Source organism: Corapipo altera, unplaced genomic scaffold, assembly GCF_003945725.1.
Source record: "Corapipo altera isolate COAL_440 unplaced genomic scaffold, ASM394572v1 49, whole genome shotgun sequence".
In the NCBI taxonomy this organism is placed as follows: Eukaryota; Metazoa; Chordata; class Aves; order Passeriformes; family Pipridae; genus Corapipo; species Corapipo altera.
This window is the reverse complement of record NW_020884879.1, coordinates 2273181-2299839: the sequence shown is the minus strand read 5'-3', so window position 1 is coordinate 2299839 and position 26659 is coordinate 2273181. Positions and strand designations below refer to the sequence as shown.

Sequence of the window (26659 nt, the reverse complement as noted above, 5' to 3'; positions counted from 1 at the left end):
AATTTGTGTTATCTCTGCAGGTTTGGAACTGTTCCTTTTCTTCTTTTTGGTATGTCATTCTTCAAACATTGAAAATATATATGTAGCTATAGACAATACAGAAAAGTGAAGCTTGCCTCATCACTTGCCTCAAACTCTGAAGAGTTTCGCAAGAATTGCTCAGTTTAAACTTGCCCACTTTTGGAACAGAAGTTTCACCCTAATCTTTTGTCATAGTTTCTCATGGCACCTGTGGCTCCTGCCCTGCCTTTTCAGTGCTCCTTCTGCATATGACACAGACTTGGTCATGCCGCAATAGTGCAAAGCTTCCCTGCTCCCTTTATAAATTCCTGCAGGACTTCCAAGGCACTGTGCAAGTTTTCAAAAAGTAAAACTCCTCTTACGTACTAAAGGCAGAAAAACAAGGTACCAGCTCTTACATTCAGATGAAAGGTACAGTGGAGAATAAATAAGGGCAGGAGAAAACAGAGGGGAGGGAGTGGTGGACCAAAGGGCCTTGAACAAAGGGAGCACTTCACTTTTTGTCCCTGGTAGCATCCAATCTCTCACTCTTCTAGGTTCCTTTTGGCTGCACTGTTCTTAGAAGCAGTACGTATATTCAGTTTCCTTTCACTTGCACCACGGTCGTATAGCAACTGAAACAAGTTCCAAGAAGACCCTTTTTCCCCTCTGGTGATGCACCATTCTTGTACTGTTACCGTCCTCTTTTGAGGCCTTTTTTTGCACTCTCCCTATCTCTCTGAACACCTGTCAGTGCCTCTTTCCCTCCCCCCCCCCCCGTTCCGCCCCTGCTGAGGGTGCTGGGGTGCTCCCCGGTCGGAGGGGAATCACAGAATTGTTAGGGTTAGAAGGGATCTCTGGAGATCATCCAGTCCAACACCCCTGCCAAGGCAGGTCACCGAGAGCACGAGACAGAAGACCGTGTCCACGTGGGTTTTGAATGTCTCCAGAGAGGGAGACTCCATGACGTCCCTGGGCAGCCTCTTCTAGTGCTCTGCCACTCACTGTGTAAAGAAGTTCTTCCTCATGTTGAGGTGGAATTTCTTGTGTTTTAATTTATGGCCGTTGCTCCTCAACCTGTCGCTGGGCACCACTGAAAAGAGTCTGAAACCCATCCGCAGCGGGCACAGGGCAGTACCTGCAGGGCAGCCCCGGGGTCGCAGGGAGATCACTGTCCCTGCCTGGAAAGAGCGGCCGCCGCCGGCTGCGCCCGGCGCGGGCTCGTTTCTCTCACAGGAGGGCGGGCGGGGGCAGCGCCCTCGGCGGGGCCTTGCCTCACCCTGCCCGGCTTTTCGGGAGGGCTGCGGCGACCTCCGAACGTCTGCGACAGGCTCTGTGGGAAGCCCGCCTGCCCGGTGCCGGGGGCGGTGCCGCGGCCAGGCGGGCGGAGCCCTGTCCCGTCCCGCCCCGCCGGGAGCCCGCGCCGCCCGCCCTGCGCGGTGCGGGGGGAGCGGCCCGGCTGCCGGGGCGCTGCTGCCGGTCACATGTAACCGGGCTCGGTGCCCGTAACACAGCGCGGGGCAGCGGCGGCGAGAGCTGCGCGGAGCGGGGCGGCGAGGCCGGCGGTGGGTCAGCCCGCCCGCCTGTCCGTCCGCCCGGGGCGGGTTTCCTTCCGCGGCGGGGACGCGGGGCCGGCGGGGGATGCGCCGCCCTCCCGCGGCGGCGTTGGCTTTGTTGCTGCTGTGGCGGCGTCTTTGGCTGTCCCGCGTCGCCGTGGCCGCCTCTCCTCCGCAGCCGCCGGGAGCGTGTGGTGGAGTGTCGCTGCTTCCCCCGCTCGGGGGTGCGCGGTGCGGGGCGAGGGGGCGGCCCAAGGCAAGGCGCGGCTCGGGGCACGAAGCAGAGGCGGCCTTGGTAGGCGGTGGGGGTGGTCTCTGGCCCTTGGGAAGCGATGTGCTCACCCCTTCTGGGCGCGGGTGCCCCTTCCAGCTCCTCCTCCTCCTCCTCGTTCCCCTCCTCCCTGGAACAGCCTTGGCGGTGGCTGGTGCTCCCAGGTCTGAGCGCGCCTTTCCCCATAGGTAAGGAGCGCAGCTGCGTGAGCCTGTCTCGCCGTAAAAAGTGTTTTAATTACCGCTACCGAAACGAGCTGCACGATTCCAGGTGGACGTAGGGAACTCCGGGCGTTCTGCTGAAGTTCCTGACTGCTTGGGGCTGTGCCTGCCTGCTGATCCGGGTGAGATCACTCACGAGCTGTGGGTAAGCTTATTCGGAGTTCCTGGGCCGAAAGAAAGTCTTTGATGTGACAGATCTAAAATATATGTAGAAAACAGCCAATAGATGCCCAAGAATGAGGATTAGTTTAAATAGCTGTTGCCTTGGCAGCGGTATTGAATAGATGCTGTGTTAATTGCTATTAAGCAAACAATAGTTGACTTTAGAGAGGTCGTACTTTCATAGGAAGACTGTCATAGATGCATGTTCAAGTTCTAGAACTCTTTACGTGAAGATTAAAACTACTTTTAGATAACATCACACATGCTTCTAGTACAGCTACTCTTTCTTCTTGGAGCAACTTCTGTCAGTACAGTGTGTTGTGTGGGTTTGTAGACAGGTTCTGTCTGTTTGTGCGGTTTGGTGAATTTTGTCCTCCTCCTTTACAAGCATCACATCATAATTGTTTGCGTGCTGGGACACGTAAGAAATCTTCCTGAGCAAGTATCATCCTTTCCCTACAGGAATCTAATTTTCATGACTAGAGGGAAATCTCTTGAAATACTAAGTAATGTGCATTTTACCAGCCTCACTGTTTTTGTCACAAGTAGAAAACTTCCTATGCACCCAGTGGCTACTGCCTCAGAGCCTTAATGTTAAGTTGGCTGATGCCAGTACTGGTTCTCCTGCTTTTCTAGCCGTAGCAGAGTGAAACCCACCCACATTCTGCTTAGTGAGTATTGTTGCTGTTCTGGGCTGTGTACACGGAAATCAAAGTAAAAGAAAGTGGGTCTTACTAATAGTGCTGCCCCATGGTGAGGGACGACACTTTAGGTCTTTGTAGACCATTTTGAGAAAAGCAGCTTCTTTTGCTTGGACTCTATCCTAGCAGTTGGTTAAAGTTGGTAGTTTGTATGTCAGTAGTTTGGTGGCCTTCTGTGTTGAAGTATTCAGCAAAACTCCCTTAAGCAGGCATGCAGGCAGAACGGTAACCTGGGCACTCTGTGTTGGAAACAACTCCTTTGTGAAGACAGATGCTGAAATAGCGTGAGAAGATCGCTCTGGCATAGGTCTCATAGAAGAAGATAAAAGCAGAGCATCTCAATGCTATTTTTTATACCTTCTTAAAGGATAAGATTCAATTAACAGTCAAGTACTGCTCTAGTAGTCCTAATGAGTTCAATAGAAGTGCCTTGCAGTCACATCTCAGCTGTAGAGGAGATGCTAAATAATGTTCTAAGGTGTTTTGTAACAGTATAGCAGTGACTGTGGAGACTACGATGCAAGCCTTTCAATGGCACAAGGCATGAAGATGAGCTGAGAAATAGGTTAAATTGCTTATCATCTGATTAATGGAATAAGGTAATATGGCAACATCACTGACTGAAGAAATGTGTGTTCTCATAAGTGGCTAGTAGATTTTATATAGAGGCAGCACAGTTCATATAGATTAACCTGCTAGTAGTATCTCAAGGCTAATAGTTCCAAATTAAACTATTCAGTTTCTCCCTCAGTGCTGATGATCTGGCTCAGTGCCTCAAAACTGGTGGATGGGGATTTTGGAGCTCTGTTGGTGGTGGGTCATGGGACCAAATAAACTCCAGTCTGCAGGGGAATGTAGGTGTACAAAGTACAGTTGTACGTGCACAGCATTCAAGTGCCTGTGTATTGACTTGTTTCCATACTCTAAACGTGTCGCTCAAACTTTCGTTGGTCATTGCTCATCTCCATTGTAGAGGAAATACTGTTGCTTAAAACAGTATTTTCAAGATTATGATAAAGTTCTGTTAAGAGCCTTTTTGCTGCCAGCTTAATTTAAGAACTTCTTTTATCTCTTTACCTAAAACATTATGTTCTTTACCACTTTTCTGATGGGTAACTGCATGCACATTCACTTTCCAGCCCCAATTGTAGAAACATTTTCATGTGAGTGATCCTTCTAACTATGACTAATAGCCAGACAGTCATTCTTCTGCATCACTGAATGCTTCAGGCTTACAAAGTGTATTTGAAATTGGAGACTTGGCCTAAACAGCAAAGTCTTTGGGGAGTAAACCAGTGAAGCAGACTGGTTTACCTTTCTTAGCGATGTTACTATGCATGTCACTCTCTTGCTAATGTTTGCTGTGAGAGTAGAAATAAATCAGTGGTTTTAACCTTATGACTGTCTGCCGGGAGAAGAACTGTGCAAGTAATTTTACATAATGATTCAACTTTCCATGTATCTTAAACTATTTAAGATTCTGCTCGTGTATGTAACAGACCTTGCTGCATACAAGGGTTATGTGTTTAAATCAGTCTTGGTTCCCTTCCCAAACAGTCTTTTCTTCCATCTCATCAATATCAGATGGAAGCAGCAGGTTCTTAATATGTTGAAAGTGCGTTACTGTTCATACCTGCTGAGTATGTGGGATGTTGACAAATGATACAGGGTAATGATAGGAGTGTGTTTCTCTCATCTGAAAGAAATACTGTGTGGGAGGATGTGAAAACGAAGGATGAGATTTTTTTTTTTTCTCTTCCTTAATGATTGTAGGCCAGCAAGATGAGCTCTGTCTTCTTGGCTTTTGTCTGTACAGTTCTCAGAACTGCATTCTTTGTCCCACTGAAACTGTGTCACTCAGCTTCAGAGATAATATTACAGGCTGATAATACATTAACATATTTGATTTTGATCTTTCTCTAGACACTGTTAGAACTGATTCACTGAAGAAGATTATAGCTGTCCTGGTAAAAATAAACTGTGCAGTGTTGCCTCGCATGAGTGGATAGACTCCTGTTTAAAGGAGAAGGTAGCTTCAGGGCTCAAAGGATTACTGGAAGAATTAGTACTGTTTTGTTTTGTTTTCTAGAACTGAAAAGCATGCCCAAACAAGAGTGCTCTCTAACCACTTCTGGAGAAGGCATTTGTATCCTATGTCTATTGTAGATTGCAGGTGACTGATCCAGTGTGTTCTGAAATATGCTAGAAAGGGCTTGTTTGGTCTCTCTGTCAAATTCTTGGAACACGGATTCTCTCTCTCCCTTTACTGATTGAGCACAAGGTAGAGAAACTTCTCTTTGCTGTATTATTAGCACTTTGGCAGTCTGTCCTGTTCTAGGTTTCTGCCTAAGACTTGAGTATTACAGGATCTATCCCTGTTGCAGGCTTTTTGTTGCTTGTCCAGTGTTCTCACTGTGTCTTTTCTTGCTGAGTCGCTTCTTATCTTACAGTAGTCAAAGAGCTTCCTGCATCTGTTTAAGCTGTGAGTGTGTCTGGTGCAATCAAGCTGTCTGTCTAGTACAGCAGAGTGTAAACAGTTTGTGGGACCAATCAAAACCTCTGCTAGTATAGGAAAGCTAACTATGTGAGGCCAGTAATCATTAACCAACATCAGAAATCTAGATTCTATAGGACTTGGTAAACCTAGCGTGTCAGGTGAACCTGCTAAAATGGAGACACTAAATTTGGACAACAGCCTCTCATTTTTGTATTGTATTTAACAGCAGTAAATTGTGTATAGCAGCACAGTCTTTTGAAGCTCTTTTTGAAATTGTTTTTTGACAACTCTTAAAAGCAGTGCATTTAAACAAGGCATTGCTGCATCTGGGTCTAGTTGAATCATAGAATCTTAGAATATGCTGAGCTGGAAGGGGGCCCATAAGGATCATCAAGTCTAACTTCTGGCCCTTTGCAGGACCCCCCAAGAATCACACCATGTGCCTGAGAGTGTTGTCCAAATGCTTCTTGAACTCAGACAGGCTTGGTGCTGTGACTACTTCCCTGGGGAGCCTGTTCCAGTGCCCAGCCACCTTCTGGGTGAAAAACTTTTTCCTGATATCTAACCTAAACCTTCCCTGACTCAACTTCATGCTGTTTCCTTGAGTCCTTCACGAGAGTGAAGAGATCGGTATCTGCCCTTCCGTTTCCTGTCGTAAGGATATGGAGGACCATACGGAGGTCTCCCCTCAGTCTCCTCTTGTCCAGGCTGAACAAACCAAGTGACCTCTGCAGCTCCTCATAAGGCTCCAGACTGTTCACCATCCTCATGGCACTCCTTTGGACACTCTCTAACAGCTTTGTATGTTTCTTATATTTTGGTGCCCAAAACTGCACACACTACTCAAGGTGAGCCTGCACCAGTGCAGAGTAGAGTGGGACAATCACCTCCCTCAGCCAGCTGGCGATGCTGTGCCTCATGCACTCCCAGGACACAATTGGTTCTCCTGGCTGCCAGGGCACTGCTGCCTCATGTTCAACTTGCCATGGACCAGGACACCCAGGTCCCTTTCCACGGCACTTCTCTTCAGGCTGTCATTCCCCAGTCTATACACACAACCAGGGTTGCCCTGTCCCAAGTGCAGAATCCAGCACTTTCCCTTGTTAAACTTCATGCAATTGGTAGCTGTTGTAATAGCAGGGAAAAAAAAGGCAAACTAACCTCAGTTTGTGATTTCAGTGTGGGAAAAAGATTGGTTAAGATATCACGTTATAACTGTATTCTGCATGAGACATGTTAAGTAGCAGTATCACTTGCCCAAAGGTCTAAGGCTCTCTGTCTAGTAGAGAGTTGTACAATTTTTATGCTAAAAGGTTTTGGTTTCTCCGTTCTTTGAAAGATGCAAATACTTTTTTTTTTTTTTTGTAGTTCAAGAGCAATGGTAAGATGAAAATTAGTTAGTGATGTTTTACAGTTATGTGTTAACTTCTTTATATTGTACTATTGTGTTTCTTAAAGAAAAGGTCAAATCTGCAAAGTTGTTTGAATAGCTGACTCCAAGTCGAGATTGGAGGGGCTCAGGTATCCAAGCTCAAGAGGTGATAGTACCAATCACTGATGGGTATCTGGGACCTCTGTGCAAAGACAGAATCTGTTCCCCAGGGTTGGCAGCCAAAATAAGTGTCAGTTAATTCTGAAGAAATACTTGGCTAATATCTGTGCATAATTATTTTTTTTATTTCCTTGTTGCTTCTGAAAACTGTGAGGAGTAAAGGTGGAAGTCTTATGAGGGAAAAGTAAATGCCTTGTTTGTGGCATGCAGTTCCAACTCCCAAGCCACACTTAGAACCTAGAAAACTGAGATGCAAGAAAACTTGGGTAATTTGTTATTTAACTGCTTTGTATGAGGAATTTTAATGCTTCTTAATAGCCTGAGTGCTGGACTGTTGAAAACAGCTTACGCATTAAATGTGTTCCACAGGGAGAATAATTATCTTTTGCATACCAGAGTTAAATAAGGAGAAAAGTGATGTAATTTACAGCAGCATATAAGAGATTGCAAAATCGGTTCTTTCATATCTTTTATTAGAGATGAGTACTGAAGCAGAACAACAGCTTCTCCATGATGCTAGAAATGGAAATGCTGAAGAAGTTAAGCAGCTGTTGGATACCATGGACAAAGGAGAAATAAGCTTTGATATCAACTGTAAAGGTTAGTAGCCGCCTTCAAATGTTTGTAATCTCACTGTTGAAGCCACACGTAGTGAAACTGGTAGTGATTAAGTATAATCTCGCTTTCTTTGGAGCGCTTAACAGAGTAATAAAAACCCATTTAAATGGCTGCATTTACCCCATGAGTCAAGGCCATACTTGCATAGGGGAGAGATAACAGAAGCAGAGTACGGAGAGTAGTAATGTACAGAAAACCTCAGAGTAATTCACAGACGTTAGAAGTGTCGACAAGATGAAGAGATGGTACCTCTCTTTGCTTGTGTTGGTGCTTATGCCAGCTTTGGAGCTTTGTAATACTAAACAAAACAGACCGTGGTGCCAGGGGGTGGTTCAGGGAAGTAAATAGCCTTCATTGGAGCTGCAGAGATTAGATCAGGTCATTCATTTCTGCTCTGTAGGAGCATTACATTTCTTGCCACTTGCAGGAACGTTTGGGACAAATATATGCTTTTATTATTAGCATTATATTAGGTTACTTGGGAAAAGAAACTAAAACTGTTCTCCATCTATCTTTGGCCAACACTAAAGTTTTTCTCGTGTGTAGCGAACTTAGTTACGGCCAAGCAACTTGCTTGCTGAGCGTTAAAACTTCAGACTGGGATGGGATTTGTAAGCTTGCTAGCAGTTTCAGGCTGCTTTACTTCTTTGTTAATTTAGTAACTTTATATTTTTCTTTATTTACACAAGTGTGCAAGTGTGTTTCTGGTTGCTTCAAAGAAACGGATGTATATCCCACTCTTTCTACACAGGCTAGTATTCTGTTATTCAGCATATAACTGTTAAGCAGCACTAAGAAGACAGTGATACAGAGGGAGAGGGGAGAGAGCAACTATGCTTTGTCTTGGCCATGACAGAGGGAACACCTTGCCCTAAAGAGCAGGGATGCCTGTTATCTGACCAAGCTTAATCATCAGTTTACTCATCCTTTTGTTTGACTGCTCAGCTGTGTTTGTGTTTTCCCAACGGTTAGTGTACTCACTTCAGAAAAACAAGTTGTAAATCCAAACTCTTGCTACTTTATCTTTGAGTAGCTAGTTCATAATTTAAAGGGGAACTAAACAGACCTTGATGAAGGTGAAATCCTCCACCCTCACAAGTATGTCCTTTGCAAATATTCAAGACACTGTGTGTAGTGCCTAAACAGTTGGAATAACAGTTCCATAAAATTCATAAAAGAGTACCCATAAAAAAGTTCCTGAAGTTTCTTGTGCTTAGAAGAGATTTCAGAGCATCTCTCATGTGTTCTTAAACATAATCTGAAGCTGAGAAATAATAATTAAATGGCACAGTCTGCAGTCCATATTATATAAAGCAAACAGGACTCTGGTCAGAAAGTCTGCACGATAGAAGAGACTCGGGTAAATGAGGGGAAAGATGGTGCTTAGCTGTTGTTCTTCTAGTTTAGCAATACAAGCCAACCAGTTAATCCTTGCTTGCTAATGGGAGCTCTAGGAAGCTAGATGGAATATACTTGTGATAGTTCAGGTTAAAAAAATTAATTCTGAATATGGAATCGGTCCACAGTGAAATCTCTAGGTTCTGATTCTTCTAAATGTTGGAGGACATAGAAGTGTAATGAAAGTGTGCTCTGGGGGAACTGTTCTCTAACTCCAGAGTTAACTCTCTGCTCTTCCACAGTCACTTTTCAGAGCCTAACTTGTTTCACTCTGCTCCCATAGAGTACTTCTTTGCAAATAGTTGAAGACAAATTCAGACCAAACAGCTTCTGCAGTATCACTGTCCCTGCCATTTTGCCTCTTCGCTAGCACAACCACCATGTCTTGCTACAAGTTCTGATCTGCTGGGTACTACCAGACAGTAATTGCATAACCACTTGATTAACTAAAATACACGCTTTAGACTGTAACTGTCTGTTTGCAACTCTCACTCTTCCTTCTCTTCCTGACAGCCTCTTGTGCTTCTGTCATTACCTTCTTGCATAATCAGATGTCCCTAGAAAGTCAGGGTATGGGGAATGTCTTCTGTGCTGTGGCAGTTCCTTCAGTACTTGAATCTGATGTGACAGTGACACTTGGCCCGGAATAAAGTGCTTCTAGAGCAGGTGGGAGGCTGAACTGGAGGTAGTGTGAACTTCCTCCAGGGTGTGCCTTAGGAGATATAAGTCTGACAAGTCAATGTCCCTGCATGTCAAAGCCTGTCTTTGACACCTTGTACTTGTCTTTCCAGGGGGGAACCTATATCTGAGTCTGTGTGTGCTATAGATTCATAAGTGTAAAGTCAGACAACAGTGATCCTAAACACCCCAATTTCAACCAGAGTGAGGGAAGAGAAAGTAAATTCAGGCTTCTTCTACTTGCTCTGCTGTGGCTGTATTCTACCCAGTCAGTGCTTGCAGATAATCAGGACTTGCTTGAGGAGAATCCAGCCAAATGATCTGAACTGCTTTTGGTTTTCTCAGTTCACCATTTTGGAAAGAAGGTATCTGCATTAAAACAGTACTAAACCCAGGTTTCACCTAAAATGATCATGTTTTCTAAGGCCATCTATTGTTAGCTCATTCTCCTTAAATACAAGAAAACAGAATATCGAGGAATTTGCAAAGTAAGAAATCTATAAAGGTCAATGGTCAATAGTGTGTTATGGCAAAATACACATTTGAATGACTGCACAGTGGCCTAGCAAGCCACAGCTGGGAAATGACTGTCTGATTTGTCTCCATTAAACAAATGGTAACACTTGAGACTTAAAGTTAACTGGCATTAAAGCAAAGAGCTGTGTGGGAGAGGTAGAGAACTTTATATTTTTGTTGAGATTATAATATTTCTACTTTCCTATCCTTGCATTCTCCCCTGTGTAATGATTTTCTAGTTTAAAATAACAAAAAAAAAAAAGGTGCAAACACTTGTGGTCACTTGAAGAGAAGTAACAAACACCTTAAGGGCTTGAGAAATAACTGGCCAGCGAACATCAGAAATGCAAACATTCAGAGCGGATGCAGAACAAGGGCCTGTGGCACTTTATCCAATAAGAACTACAAATCTGGATGGGTTTCTGTTTTGTTTTGGTTTTTTTTTCATGACCAAATTCCTTGGCAGCAGCATAGTCTTGTCAGTGCTGTAACTAATGACTGTCTTGGGCTAATTTTGTGAATACAGTGCAGCTCAGACCTCTTTTGTGTTCTTTGAAAGAACCTTATTCCCTACTAGACTGAGGGATGAATGATGTCTGTTTAATAGTTATCCAGCACAAATAGCCCCAGAGTTAGTGATCTACACAGTGTTTGTCTTCTGTGGTACCTTAGCCCATCAGTCACATAGAGTAGGAGCTCTGTTGTAGGCCTAAATGTGATGAGGGAAAGATCTAAATCTGGGGCTGGAAACAAGAGTCGAGAAGAAAGAAAATCAAATAACAAAAGAAATTACCAATACAGGGCAGAAATGTTAGCTGGAAACAGTTCTAAGAAATGGGAAGGTATTTCAGCTGTGAACCACATTCTAATGTTAATTTTTATTACGAAAGCATGATAAAGAATGATGAACTTTCAAGACCAAGAGTTTGTTTTTCCTCATGCTCGTGGCTTGTTTCCTTAGGGTGAAGTTATGCTGTGCATGTTTCATGCCTCACTACTTGAGGTTACATGACAGGGGAAAATTTAATGGTGTCAGTAATTTCAAAACAATTTCTAATGCCTCATTTTCATTTTGCTTCCAAATACAAAATGATTGCTTTTAGGTGACACTCAGAATGCTTTGGGTCTGTTGCTTAGTAAAAAGCACAAATCAGCTTTGCTTAATGCAGTTGAGTGTTGCTGTTGGAAAGTGATGTGGATTGTTAACTTTAGTAATCTCTAATGCTTTAATATCTTGCTTTTAAAGAAGTGATTGTAGGACAGTTGTTGAATTTTATTCTTACAGACAGTCCTCCAGGGCATGTTTTAAATGCTCTTTAAAGCATAAATCGTATTTTTCTTTGCGTGGTCACTTATGTGCCTGCTTCCTGTCTGTGCTTTGTCATTCTGCAGTTTAGAGCTGTAGGTGATACATGAGTTCTACTGTGCACAAAGATTTCAACTCATGTTACTTAGTAAGGCTGTCTGTATTAAAATTGAATGCAAGCACAAGACAACAAAGAACCCCAACATTAGATCATTCCACCTGTTTTGTTTTTAATCCTTTGTTTGAAAAATGAGTTGTCCTACCTCTCCTTTGAGTAAAGGAAATAAAATTGGGTAAACCAAAGAGTTTTTTGATAAACAAGAGAAATATGTACCTGCATGTGCCGTTTTCATAGTAAATGAAAGTTACTGAAGCTTCTTGCTGGTGTTAAAGGATGAGGCATTACATGCAAACAAAAGTTTTATTCTCAGTCAGGCTACATGACTTTTTCCTCTCAGAAAGATTTTATAGGTTTGACTCTAGCATTTTCAAACTGCATCCTGATTTTTCAAATAACATGAGTGGTATTGGTGCTTCCAGCCTTCTTGCTCCTCTGTTACTGTGAAGAATGGTCACCCATGCCAGCCTTGAATTGTATTGTGAGGCCAAAACTTAATTTACCTGTTATGCCTTTCAGGCAGAAGTAAATCTAATATGGGTTGGACACCTCTTCACCTTGCTTGCTACTTTGGACATGCCGTTGTGGTAGAGGATTTGCTGAAGGTATGTTTCTACTTTCCTCTGCATCTAAGGCAGAAAATTCTTTGTTATTCTAGAAGCAGTTAGTGTTTATTCAGGTTTTTGTGATAGAAGAATGGAGGCTTTGCAGGGAGGCAGAGCCAGTCGTACAGTTTATCTACATGTGACATTGAGGTAACTGGTCATTAAAACTAAGGAGTGAGATCGTTGTGGTAGGTAGAGGATGGCACAGTTTACAGGGATCCAAAATAGTGGCACTGGAAAACTTCGCAGTAGCATAGATTGGTTACTCTGAACAGTGTTTACAATTATCAGTGCTTAGCTAGCTTTCTCTTGGAGTGTGTGTGTAACTGTCTACATATAGAAATTGAAGACAAGTAGTGTATATAGGTATGCACTCATGAAAGCTCAGCTTTTTTCAAGCTTAGTGGATATCTGTATATAGGAAGCCAGCATGTGATACTAGTAATGCAGTTACTTCAAGGGTTTGATCTAGGCTAGTGCAGTACATAAAGTACATAAATTTAGGCAATTTCACTTTCTGAGTTGTAGGAAAAGCTAAAGTGTCTCAAATGCAAAAACCTGTGTTATCTAATTCTATGTTGTGCGTAAAAGTAGGCCCAGAATTCTGCACAAAGTGTTTCTTTCAGGAACAGGCTAATATAGTTTGACTCGTTATTGCTTTCTAACATCTTTGAAATAATGCACTGTGTGACAAACTTTGAAACAACAAACCTCTGCCATGAAAGCTGACCTGTTTATATGTGCATAACAACTGCAAATGCAGTGATTATGAGGCTTATGACTTACTTTTTTTTTTTGCTCTTGGTAGCTTCAACCAACCCTAATTGTATTAGACCCTATTCATATTGGACAGATTTTTTTGTAGATGGCAGGAGTGTGATAAACAGCCTCAGGTACAAAGGTAACTAATCTAAACTTGAATTTCATTCAGAATAAGGGCTGCTGGCCATAATCCAGATTCTAAAGGAAGAAACAAATTTGAGATTTCTTTAAGAAATTCTTCTCTAGCCTCCATACTTCCTCAGTAAATAATGCTGTTTTCAGTTTAAGAGGGCTATTTAAAGCAAAAGGTAGAGTTTTATTAGTGCATTTTTCAAGCATCGAACTTCAAAAGTTGCAAGAGTATGTGTAACTTTGTGCTTTCTTTGTTAGGGCTCTTGAAAGAGTATTATTTAAAGAATAAGGTGAGAAATAAGAGAGGCTGTGCAACTCTGAAAGCTAGGCATGTGCGTGTCTGTGTATTTGTGCCTAGATTTTGTGCTCAAAGAGCAAGTGAAGGAGATACCAGAAACAGAGCTCTAGAATCTAAGTCAGGTTCATCAGTTACCTTTAGGGAGGCAGCAGTGACCTGGCTAAGTCATGTAATCCAAACATATGTGCTGAAGTTAAATATGTCCTGCCCTCTTTCTGACCCTTTGAGAGGTTAGGTAAGGTGGTGTAGAAGGCATACTCAGTGAAAGAAGAACAGTATTTCTTGGTTTCCTGGAACTGTGCCTGTGCAGTGTGGCAAACAGTCCTCCTTTCAGATAAAAGGTGTGGGATAGAGTGTGACAAAAGGAAGGGAGATTCAAGACAAAGACTGAGGAAGAGGAAAGAGAGAAGAAAGGTTAAGTTTCAGATGGTAATATCAATGCTCACATGGAAGTTTGCACTTCAGGTGAAAGAACAGCAATAGTTGCCTAGAGAGAAGACTTGTTATATCAGGAGCTCCGGGAGGCTGGTGGTACTTTGTACATCTGTAACAAATGTATGTATGTTACACAGTACTACTATAGTTCTTTCATTAAGTTTTGTTATGTTTTTTTCCTAGCACCTCCCTGCCAAAAAATGCCAAACAAATAAATAAACCAAAAACCTACAAAACTCCCAACAGCCCAAACCAAAGAAAAACCAAGCCAACAACATCCCCTGTGGGGTACTTATTTCCCATATACCATATTCTTAAATGTGTGAGAGATACCTGGAAAAATGCAGGACACTTTTCATTTTGGAAGCAATTTGCAGGATGTGGGTTATGAATCTTATATATGTACTTTATCTTTGTTTCCAGGATGTGTTACAATTCTGATCTGATTTGCCATGAGGCCTCTATTGGTTCCTGTCCTCCCCTTCCCCCCCAGTCAGAGGGAATAGCTATGTAGTTCTTGTTGGAAGGACATTCAGATGTCTTTTGGTCTTGCTGTTTAGGCTGGTGCAGATGTGAATGTGCTGAATGACATGGGGGACACTCCACTCCATCGGGCAGCTTTCACAGGACGCAAGGTAAAGTATGTTGGCTTTTTTAAGCCTCAGTTGTAGAATTATTAAGAAAGTGCTAGCAATAAGATCACTTCTAGAAGATGTTTTTACAGTGTCTAAAAATGACTTATTGTCTGTTTTGGTACACTGTGTTCAGAGGGACTAGGCACATTGCCTAGCTTGTATAACTGTATCCAAAAAAAAACCAAACCACACACACAGAGAAATCACATTGTTTTAATCTTAGTGCCTTCTAGAGGGGAAAAAACCCTCTAGGGTTAGGACACACAGGCCCATTTGGGATCTGGAAGTGCTGTTTCTTCACAGATAGCTAGAACTAAAGAGCTTTTTATAGACCTGTGTAATGTGAGACTAGTTTGATTTGTTCCCCATGTGCCACCATCATTCCAAAACTAGTACTACCACTATGGATAGCCTCTTAGGCCTTCTGAAGGGAGTGACTACTTACTGTGTTATGAAAAGAGCCAATTGCAGTATTTTTATCTGTCAGATTTAGCATTTGCACTAGGTACGCCAGCTTTACAGAGTGAATCTGTTCAGCTATAACTCCTGTTAGTTCCCTCAGCCTGACTGATGTGAGAGAGAAGATTGCAGTCTACCTCACTCTTCAATCCCTCTAAAACATCCCTTCCTGTTTTCATAAAAAATCAGCAGTGGTGAGAAACTGTTAGTTACGCAGCTCATCTTACAGGATGTCAGTAGCTGGAAAGCCCGATTGTGGCCTTACTGTTACAGAGACAGATAAGGAGTGTTTTTGAAACTGTTTTTCAGGAGGTGGTGATGTTACTCTTGCAGCATAATGCTGATACTTCCATTGTTAATGGGAGTGGAGAGACTGCAAAAGAAGTTACTCATGACAAAGACATAAGGAATATGTTGGAAGGTAACTTTAATAGGTCATGGCCTGTTTTGTTTGTTTTTTTCAACATATGTACACTCTGAAAGCTGATCTTTCTACTTCAAGTTACAGAATCTCAGTTGAATTTTCTCTTTAAATTTTGTCATTAGAAAGAAAAATGTCACAGTTTTTGGTTCTCATCTGCGGTACTGACAGGTGGGGGTTTTTTGTGACTTGGAGAGTTAAATGTCATGAATGCCAATAGCATTATTCAAGTAACTTTCAGTCCTGCTGGGTTAGTCCTTGCTACAGCTCTGAATAGTATATGGTAGTCAAAGTCTTGGCTCACTGGAAGAGGAAAAGCTCAAGTCAAGAATATTAAGCGACTTTATGTCAATTGAATCATTAAAGGAAAAAAATGCTGAACAGTTTGCAAAGGTGCCTCATTTTCGAATCAAGTTCAGGACTTGCTATTGCAGTCATAAATGTTAAGTAAAAAGGGGAAAAAAAAAAGTAAAACCTCTTCCCCTCATTTTCCTGCATTGCCTCACAGGGATGAAAAGTGAGGCAGATGGTGCCTAAGTTCACTGCTTATAGATTTGGAGAGTTCTAAGAACTGTGTTGCTTCCTGGCAGTATTATGTGATAATCATAAATACAGCTGAAGCTCTGTGTCCACTGACATAGACTGTACATGTGAAGTGATCTCACTTCTAATTCTGCATGCAAATGCACAGATAACAGTCCTTTCAGCTGCTCATCTGCTGAATTTTTAGAGAAGAATAAAATTCTTGTAGTGTGATAGGAAGAGTAGAAGAGAAGCCGAAAAGAGCACAGGGAAGATCTAATAAGGGTGTCACAGAGTCCCTGTTTTCCCTCCCACAGGGAATGGGGTAGGTTATAAATGTTGAAAAAATTATAATATGTATGTTTATATAAACTCACACATTTTGTCAAATTTTATGTCCTTTGAACATATTTTTGCTCTGACACAGACTTTTCTGAATAAATATTCTATTTATACCTGTTCCAGATGAATAACACTGGAACTCTTTTTTTCTCTAGGCCTGTTTTGATATAGTTTTTCAATGCTTTATTTCATGTGTACTTGCTACTTTATTGACTGACCTTAATTTTTTTTTTTTTTAAATAGCAGTGGAAAGGACACAAGAAAGGAAACTGGAAGAACTCCTCTTAGGAGCAGCAAGAGAGGGGGAAGTGGGGAAACTGACTGCCTTGGTAAGAATTCAAGTGCCTGTAATACTTTTGTATCAAGTGGTTCGAGCCATAATGCTAATGTAACAAAATATGACATTGTACCTTGTATTGCAAAGCACTGTGACTTCAGAACATCAGTGCTGTGCACCAGGTTATGTAAGGTGCTGAACCCTGAAGGGTTTTCCAGTCTCCCTGTTAGAGATTGCAAAACAATGATTTTCAGCTTCTTCTGTGTTTTTAAATTCTCTTCAGTTAGTTGTAAATAGCAGTGTAATGGTTCTAGGTCTGCTGATGTGAGCTTATTATGTTATTGTGGATGCCTTAATGTCATGGGTGCGTAGGTTTTTATCACGGTATGGTCTTAAATCTTGAAAGTAAGTTTTTTGTCCTTAGCATCCATTGCAGCTGAAGTCTCTGTAATTTTCAATGGACAGTTGTCTGCACAACACAATTTCATGCTGAGCAGAAATTGAAAACTGTATATGTGTGCAAATGCACACCCATAGAAATTCCAGCTGACCAATACAGTGGCATGGTAAGACTATTGGAGGAGCAGATCGCAGAAGAATTGAGACTGGAGGGTTCCTCTGGAGATAAACTAGTCCAGTTCCTGTTTGCAGAGCAGAATGAAGTAGAGCAGGTTGCATGGTACTGTATCCAGTTGGGTTTTGAAGCCAGTTTTGAAGTTAGGTCCCAGAGTCCTGAAGAGTGTCCCCGGAGGTAAGACATGCAGTATGTAACATTTTCTAGCTAGTTGGCACCTTTAGTAATACCTTTTATTTAAGGCATCAAAGCAGTCTAAATACTTCTACTTACTTCTAATGGAAAATTTACAAATGTGAAATTTGTATATTGAGAAATTTGACATTCTTTACTTTCCTGCCTAGAAGCCAGAATGAGCACCTATTCAAAATTTGTTATTTCCCTCCTTTAAATTTATTTATTCTTATCTGGAGAACTCGTCTTTCTAACTCCTTCTTACATGGAAACTGTTTCTAAATATTTGGTCATCTTTGTATTTCTTATTTGTACTTTTTTGTACGTCTCTTTGAAATGGAGAGAGAACCAGAGCTGTACACAGTAACTAAGATGTGGAAGAATAGTCCATTAGTACACTGGCACAATTGTATTAATTGTAATTAATAAGCTGACATAATAGATCTGTTCTTGATTCTGGTAATTTTAACACTTGTTTCATGTCTTCTTACCTTAAGCTGATGTGAAAAAACAATCAGAAAAAGGTGACTCCTCATAAAAATCTGTTTATCGAAGAACTCTGCTTTCTCTTATGTGGCATGTAACTATGCATGTAACTGTTCCTGTCAATGTTTTAGTTTCTAAGTAATTTTTTTTAGACATATATGTAGTATCTTTGAGCTCTGTATATGTGACATGTGATACGTTGATCTCTAACTTTTTGAAATATTTACACGTTTTTGACCCCAAGACAGTTTTTAAGTCAAGTCTTAAGAGGTGTTCCTTGGAATCCTTTGGTGTGAGTACTTGGACCTGTGGCCATTGAATTACAATTTTGAAACTCCTGATGACTCTTGAGAAGTCCCAAGAACTTTCTCAATTTCCAGCTCTGTAGTGTAATCCTCTTTGACTTTCCTACCCTTAGGTTAATACCTCTGCAGAGAATTTGTGTAGCTCTTCAGAACTGCCCTATACCTTGAGAATTGCTCATACTTTGCCTACTGATTGTTCAGGCCTTTCTGCTCCTACTGTATGTTTTTTTTTATTAGTAGACTGTTATGCTTATGGAACTTTAGCTACTTAAATGTACTTTTATTGTGAGACCTAACACCAGAATGTGTTATTTACTTCACTGCCTTTGGAACAGAGTGCCACTTGCTTGAAAGATATCCTTTTGTTATTAATTCTCTTTTATCCTGAGTATCTTTACAAAAAAAGGCTGTACTGCGTGTTGTAACACAGTTGTCTGGAACAGATAATTTAATAGTGCAGTTTCTCTAAACCTTCTAACTGGACTTCAGACCCTTTTTTCTCCTTTACCTGCATACGCTTAACTTTATAACTGCTTTCTATTGAAGTTTCTTGAAGTCAAGTGCAAGTGGTGGCTTTTGTGCTTCTCTTTTGTCAAGATTCTTGCTAGATCACAATCTGTTTTGCTACTACGAGCTAGATCTTCAGCAACTGAATCTTATTAACCCAGGCTTTTTTGTCTACTTGAGGCAAAACCAGTGTGTTTTTCCTCTGAGTTTTCAAAAATGTACTGTATGTTTCCTGAGGTGATTGGAGAGATTTTTATCTCAATGAGCTGATGCATCAAACTTTCTTCCAAATAATGCTTTGTAATATGGTGTAAGGTGTTGAAAGCACAGGCATGCAGCTTAAGAGGTGTGGAGGGAAGAAGTCAAGAGACAGAGATAAGGTAGATGTAAAACAGCTGGTTGGAGGTAGCTAAAACTTAGGAATCCTCAGGAATGCAAGTATTTGACCACAGTATTAATGAGGCTATACTTTTACAAGCTCCCACTTTTTGACTTTTGTTCTCTTATCATTTGATCTGTAAATAACATCTGTAGCAGTTTATCCTTTACAGGACTATTTCTGAAGCATGTTTTAGGTGGTCGCAGTTGATGTTAACTTAAATTGTTGCCATGGGAATTCTGTTATTAGGGAGTAATTTCTCAATGGTTAATGAGAATGTTTCAACTGAGTTTCTCTAAAAGTGTTGTCGTGCACTTGTGACTCTGGTCTCCTAAGGCTGCATATCAGTAACTTAGCCTTTCTGTTAAGGCAGTCCCATTTGGCTCATGAGCCTAACTGTATGGCTGATATTGCGTTAAATGGTTTGGGTTGGAAGGGACTCTAAAGATGATTTAGTCCAACGCCTGTGTACACATCCAACGGCCACATAATTTGAGTAGACATGTAGTGGTATTTTCTGGTAGGTAGTAGTGTCACGCTTAATGACCCTTCTCTTTGATGGGATCAATTTCTCAAAACATTTATCTTGTCTGCAAGTTAAACCGGGGTGATTTTTTTTTTTTTCCCTCAGTTACATAGTTGCTCTAATCTTAATGGTTAGACTTTAGAATGCAGCAAAGCTGCAGTCTGTGTGACAGACTGCCTATCCTAGGAGCCTCCAAATGACCTAGGCTGTCTGTGTCACTGACACAGTGAAGGTCTGCCACACTTCAGTAAAAGTTCTTACTCTCTGAAACAGGGTGGCCACACCATTTTTTTCTGGATTTAGTGCTGGCCTGTGCTAACTTTCACACTGTGCCTGGGAGCCTTTCATTGAGAACAGTAGATTTTTGACAGTAGAATCGTACAGGGCCATTCTAGCAATATAAATGACTGAACTGCAATGCTGGGCAACTTTCCCTGGCACTGTGCAACTGAGCAGGATAAATGTGTCCATGCTGTGCAGTAGAAGGGGAACAGCAAGCAAGAAAAGTGAAGTTCCCTTGCTTTAGCTGAACATCTTGTGTGATTATTGTAGTCCTTGCCCTTGTCTAACACTTGCTACGTGCCCTCTTTGTTGCCAGATCTACACTGAAGTATCTTATTTAGGAACCTCTAACTTTCAAAAGAGAGAACATGGCATCTGGAAAGGGAGGAAAACTGATAAGTAAGCAGAACTTTGTTTCTTTCCAGTTGAATAAGCCCAAACCACCTGATATCAACTGTACAGATCAGATGGGGAACACACCATTGCATTGTGCAGCATACCGTGCTCATAAGCATTGTGCATTGAAACTTCTAAAAAATGGAGCAGACCCTAAAATAAGAAATAAAAATGGTGAGTACCAAAGGAAAAGTACATTAAACGTCAAATGGAGACAAATTCAGCCGCTTCTATAAGCTATGTTACCGTGCAGTGTTCAGGGAAAATCTTATGATGCTTTACAAGCTTTGTATCCCTAATAAAGGAAGCTCAAAACTGACTTAATTGCACAAGACTGAAGAACTGTAGCAAAATACTTATATATATGTTTTTATTTTCCAAACATAACCATTTCTAGAAACTTTACCTACTGTCTGAACAGTGAAATGTGTTTGACTTTTGTTTTCTTGATGCTAAACACTGAACACAAATAACAAAAAAATAAGATTGAAGATCTGGCTCCTCAGAAGAAATCTTCTAATGAAACCAAACAGAGGAAAACTTTATGCAGATGTTATGCAAACTGTGTACTTGTCCTCTGGTTAAAGATGCCTCTATCTTGGTGTTTGCAAATGTTCTAAACTGTTTTGTATAGCTGAGAAGCTAAAAACAAACTTACACCAGTAAGGGCAAAGGGCTGTCTGTAATTGGTAGAACTCTGATGGACAGTTCAGTGCATTAAAGATCAAAACCTTTACAGTCTTCTGCCCCTGAGGAGTTTATGTTCCCCAATTCCAAGTAAATGTAGATGCTTGTGGGACCAAACTTTAGTGGGTAAACAGTGTCAAATTATTGTGAAGTTAAGTACATCTAAGTTTATTTGCATCAAATTCTCATGCTTTGTCTTGGTTGCTAAACAGATCAGACACCCCTTGATCTAGCCCAAGGTGCAGAAATGAAACTGATACTGTCAGGTAAAACTGGAAAGGTAGGAACTTTTGTATGAATTTAAAATGCCTAGGCTGTCTAGTGGAAGCTATTCCTACATGAGCTTTAATTTCTATGCAGGTTATCAACAAACCCCTGAGACGATACGAAGGTCTCCTATGGAAGGTATGTCTTACTTCCTTTTCTAAAATAGCTTATAAGATCTCAAAGTATGTCAGTATGTCCTTTTTCTGTACTTTAATGATAATTGCTGAATGAGGGAATTTTTCAGTAATAAATTTTCTAAATGACTTAATTTAGTCTAGTGTATATACAGTTAGGCTGGCTGGGTGGGGAGTCACTAGTTTCATGGTACTCTGATGTTATTCTCAGTCCTTAAAATTTCTTTTTATTTCTTAGTATATTTTGTGGAAAAGCTTCACTGTGGTAAGGTTTTGTTCCTTATCTGTGTGGTGGGCAAAATGTTTTTTGTTTTTTCTCTCCTTAATAGATTACTTTGATAATCTATGACCAATATAATCTGTGACTAATATTTTGCCACAAATTCACCATCTTCTGAAAATTTTAAAACATAGTGGGAAGATGTCAGAGAGTTTAACGCTTGTTTTGCTGTGTTGCTCAAGCGAATCTATTTTCCCTTTTTAAAAAAAGAGTCTACATGAATGCTTAATTCTATGTTCCTCAATGAAATCTTTAAAGTTTTCTTCAGTGTAAGTTTTCCTATGTATGCAGTCATGATTGTAATATAAGGAACCAGAACTATGTACCAAAGCTTATGAAAGATAAAATGTTTTCAGTGGATATCTCAATATCATTTGTTTCTCATTTGATTTTAAAAAATAGAATTTTGTGGTGATCAACAACTCCTGTAATATTAAAAAATGCAGCATTTTAGTATTTCAGTTCATCTTGAATAGCAGGCTCAGCAAAACTTTTGTCTTTAGGTGGTTCCAAAAAGGAGAGTAGCGCTGTAATTGTAGAGTATTCTCAGGTTACTGTGATCGCCAAGATATGCAGAACCTAAAACGTTTTCATAATCATTGTCAGTTTTATGTGTTGAGGAAACTTCCCAGTTTGACAGTTTAGGAGGCGCTGTGTCAACCACACTTCCACCACCAGGAACTTTCACTGATGAGACCGAAGCCCAGTGGGTGGCTCCAGTGAGTCGATGGGTGCCCTGCTTGACTCCCTAAACCTACCACACTCGCACAGTCAGACAAGGTTTCCTTACCAGCTCAACCCTAGGTTTTCCCTAACAGAGTCTCAGACATGTAGATCCTTTAAAATAATTTAGTCATGGTGCAAGAACAAAATAGCAGCTCGAACTGGTGTCTCCGAGGAGGAACCTAGAAAAAAGGAACCCCATGGCTTTTATATCCCTTCAGTCTAGTAGGAAAGTCTGGGGACTTCCTTCTGAGCTGTTGAGTCTTTGGCTCCTGGCACCACAGGTCACTGTGCCCTTTGCTAACCAAAGGCTTATCACCAGTTCATGGCCTCTTGCCTTGAGCTCCCGCCACCCAGAGCCCAACCTGCAGCTCTTACTGCAGCTGCACACCCAGCTGTTAACAGAATACTAAATGTATTCTGTTAACCTTACCTGACCCTTTTCTTTTTTTTCTTCTTTTTCTTTAAATTCTTTTCTTAGAGCTCACGATTTTTTGGGTGGAAACTCTACTGGATAGTTCTAGAACATGGAGTCCTTTCCTGGTATCGGAGACAGTAAGTTCTGTGTTTAAATTTCTGAAAAGCGATTTAAATAATTCTTATCCTCACTTTATTAAATCTCTTCTTCTTTCAAAGAGCTGATGCAGTGAACAATGATCATCGTCAGGGATGCAAGCATCTAACACAAGCTGTCTGCACGGTAGGAAGTGAAATGCTTTGTAATACTGAGTTGTGTTCTTATGTGATGGTGTTCCGTACCTGGATAATGAAAACTTCAGCTAGATTGGTAACCTGATCTTTGTTATAAAATAGGGAAAAAGCTTATGCTGTTGAAAGAAACGCTTGTTCTTGTCGAGCAAAGTATTCTTATATGTAAAGTGGCCGTAAAGCTCCTTCATTACTTTTCTAAAGTCCTGAAGATTTAAGCAAACATAACATATCCTGAAACCTTGGTTCATCAGTTGTGCAAAGCAACTGTTTGGAGCATGTGATACAGAATAGCAAAGCTCTAGTTCCTCCTTAGCTGTTATTGGCTACTTGTGACTGATTGTGTAACTGAGGCTGATCTCAGTTGAAATGATCAATTCTGAAGGCGACTTTTGGAAAACTTCCCTACATTCCATTATGCTTGTGGGAACCCAATTCACCCATTTTGGAATGGGTGAATAGAGGAAAAACAGGCCAAGTGTTGTTTATAATACACAGGAAGATGCATTTAGAATCATTTCAGTATTTTTGTTACTAACCTGTCCTAGTTTGGCACCACAAGTTCTGCTAAACTGCACTTACATATACACTCATGTTATATGAAAAGTGACTCTTGCTTCTCATTATGTACAGATTCCTCAATCCTGGTGATCTTACACCATTGCTGAGATTTTATCTGAATCAACTGGCGCAAATAAATGCAAACATATTATTTAGATATAAAGAACCTCTGTATTCTTGTTCGTGATGTAATGGCACACTTTGAAAAACTTCTGACCAAGATACTTGTAAACTATAATTATTTGTATCAAGACTGAGGCAAAAACTTCTGAGTTAAGACTAATTTTCTACTTTGCTTACTCTTCAGTTTTTTTCTGACTCAGTCATTATACTAATTTTGTGTTTTCTCCACATCGCTTTAGGTAAAATCTACAGACAGTTGCTTCTTTTCTGTCAGATGTTTTGATGACACTGTTCATCGTTTCAAGATTCCTAAAAATAGCCTTCCTTCTCAAACTAGAGAGGTAATAATGACTCTTTATCAAAGGCATTAAAATATAATAACTTCTGTAATTAATAATTTGCATACTGCTTGCTATGGATGCATTATTAGCAGTATGTTTCATATCTTTAACATCAGGACTTCATAACATAAGTAAAGATATTGAATCTTTTAGCATGATTATAGACTAAACAGCAAAAAATGGACAGATTGTAATTCTCTTCTTTAAAATTAATGCTACCTTGTTTTCCAGCTCTTGTTTATTAATTCTGGTTTTTCCTTTTCAGAGTTGGCTGGAAGCAATAGAAGACCACTCTGCATATAGCACTCATTACTGCACACAAGAACAATTGAGTAGTGATGATGAAGATGATGCAATATCTGTTACAGACCTACAGGATACTCTGAAAGTATGTCCTGAGTACTTATTTGGCTCATGTATCTAGGTAGTCGGTATTCGTTTGTGTTGAAATACTTTAGTGTACTTTTGGCTAAAGGTGATGATTTTTCCTACAGATGCATAAATGCTGCTTGCATTTGCATTGCTTATTGTCATGTTTTCCTGTTCAGACTGTGTGAATAAAATGGCATGTTTATCATAGCTACAGGGCTGTGTTTTTCAATTTTGCTAGAACTACTGCAAGATAGAAAGCTGCTTTAGACTTTCAGCCAGGAGAGGGAGCCTTGAATACTGTAGTTAGCGACCCCAAGACTGAAGGATAACAAAGTTCACCTTCAGTGAGCTCTGCCTCTATAAAACAGGCGACAAAGTGTCTTAGAAATGGTCCTTTATCGCCTCAGATCAGTTAGATGCATTGTACAGTGACTGTTCATACCTGCAATGGAAATGACTAGTCTTTGGTAATTCTAGCATTCAGCCTGCGATTCTTGCTTTTTGCTATATATACACTTCTGAAACCTTTTATTTTAAGGGAAAGTTCACACTGCAATACAGAAACCTTCACGTGACCAAACTCCAAAGTGGCTTGTACCATACCTTTTGGTACAAGAACTCTTAAGTAGCTCATGGCAGAGCAGAGGTGGGAGGATAGCTGGGGCTGGCAGTTCTCAGCAACTGACAGAAGAAGGTATGTAATAGATAACTGTGAACTGTGCACTCAAAGCCCAAAACACCAAGTGCATCCTGGGCCACAGCAAAAGGTGCGTGGCCAGCAGGTCAGGGAGATGATTCACCCCCTCTGCCCTGCCCTCATGAGGCCCCACCTGGAGTGCTGTGCCCAGGTCCAGGGTCCTCAGCACAAGACAGACGTGAACCTATTAGAGCAGGTACAGAAGAGGGCCACAAAGATGACCACAGGGAACGAGCACCTCTCCTATGAAGACAGGCTGAGAGCTGGAAAAGCAAAGGCTCCAGGGAGACCTAATTGTGGCCTTCCAATTCTTTAATGGGGCTTATAAAAAAGAAAAAAAAGGAAAGGGACGTTTTACATGGGCAGATAGTGATAGGACAAGTGGGAATGCTTTTAAACCAAAGGAGGAGAGATTTTGTGTAGATGTCAGGAAGAAATTCTTTACTGTAAGGGTGGTGAGGCACTGGGACTGGTTGCCCAGAGGAGCTGTGGATGCCCCATCCCTGGAAGCGTTCAAGGCCAGGTTGGATGGGGCTCTGAGCAACCTGGTCTAATGGAACGTGTCCCTGCCCATGGCAGGGGTGTTGGAAGTAGATGATCTTTAAGGTCCCTTCCAACCTAGATCATTCTATGATTCTATGATAACTGTCTCCAAGTTCAAATGCAGGCTTGAAATATGATCTTAGGGTTGGTTCCTGCCATGCCATTGTACTTGCCATACATCAGTTAACATATGAATTTGCTTATTTTGGCCTTAGGTTTCTCAAAGAACAAGAAAATGCTCTTCCTGGGTTTTTAAACTTTAATAAACAAGATGGGGAAATGGAAAAGTGGTACATAGCTTTGGGGGCTGATTTGCTATGCTAATTTAAATAAAAGCTGGTCAGTGATATAATGTGCATAAATCTTCTCTTTGTGTCTTTGAAAGGTACTTCAAGTAATTTGTTTCAATTTTTTATATCAGTCTCTGGGCTGGGAATCTTCATTAAGATTTAATGCTCTCCAAATTTAAAAATTTAAAATTAAATTTCTCCAAATTTAAAATAGTTAAGAGAGTAAACTTATGCTTTCCTTAGGACAAGGCATGTCTGAACTTAGCTATCCTTGTTGTCTTTCAGAAAGCACAAGCATGCCAACTAAGACTCAGTAAAGAGATTTCAGACTTTCTTGCAATGGTTAAATCCTTGGATGCTACAAAAGGTAAAACTTATTTTTTTAAAATGCAGTTTGTTGCCAGGCAACTGATTTTTTTTTCTGTTAAACAAAACATGCTTTTATTTCACCAAAATTAAATTTTCAGGAGCTTAAAAATATAGGTCTGTTTTCCTCATTGAAAAATATACAAATAAAGTAACATTATCGGAATTGCTAAGAATTAAGATTTCAGATTTGGAGAAACAACTAAGGAGTATGCTGACTGAAAGAAATTTTATTAGTGGCTGTAAATCCAGGGGAACTGCCTTTAGCTATAGTCCTTATTGAGTAGCATTGTAAGAATATAACTCTTTTAAAAGTTCACTTTAAAGTTTTTTTAAAACAAAGTTTGTAGTTGGTAGCTTATTGCAGAGCATAATTGTCTCCTCACAGGTACTTTCTTACTTTTCTTCTCCCTCAAAATATTTGTCTTGTAGTGAGTAGAAATGCAATGAAAGCTG

At 40.8% G+C, this 26659-nt stretch overlaps 1 protein-coding gene and 1 long non-coding RNA gene across 3 annotated transcripts in view; one reads left to right on the top strand and one right to left on the bottom strand.

The window, feature by feature from the left end:
- Positions 1-2020: 2020 nt before the first annotated feature.
- Positions 2021-26659, top strand: part of OSBPL1A (oxysterol binding protein like 1A) — a 77494-nt gene continuing 52855 nt past the window's right edge. The window contains exons 1-14 of one of the 2 annotated variants that reach the window (XM_027638765.1): positions 2021-2193; positions 7438-7560; positions 12114-12199; positions 14387-14461; positions 15230-15341; positions 16449-16534; positions 20141-20285; positions 21011-21078; positions 21159-21203; positions 22684-22757; positions 22839-22902; positions 23834-23935; positions 24201-24323; positions 26123-26204. In XM_027638765.1, the coding sequence (XP_027494566.1) occupies positions 7440-7560; positions 12114-12199; positions 14387-14461; positions 15230-15341; positions 16449-16534; positions 20141-20285; positions 21011-21078; positions 21159-21203; positions 22684-22757; positions 22839-22902; positions 23834-23935; positions 24201-24323; positions 26123-26204 (1183 nt within the window). In that variant the 5' untranslated portion in view covers positions 2021-2193; positions 7438-7439. Of the gene's footprint in view, positions 2194-3403; positions 3511-7437; positions 7561-12113; positions 12200-14386; positions 14462-15229; positions 15342-16448; positions 16535-20140; positions 20286-21010; positions 21079-21158; positions 21204-22683; positions 22758-22838; positions 22903-23833; positions 23936-24200; positions 24324-26122; positions 26205-26659 lie in introns of those variants that run through there. The other variant, XM_027638766.1, reaches the window with a different exon arrangement.
- On the bottom strand, positions 2164-3369 carry LOC113944981. The gene is made up of 3 exons (XR_003526904.1): positions 3269-3369; positions 2946-3185; positions 2164-2245 (listed from the first exon to the last, which is right to left on the bottom strand). It is a non-coding gene; the product is annotated as an uncharacterized LOC113944981 (long non-coding RNA).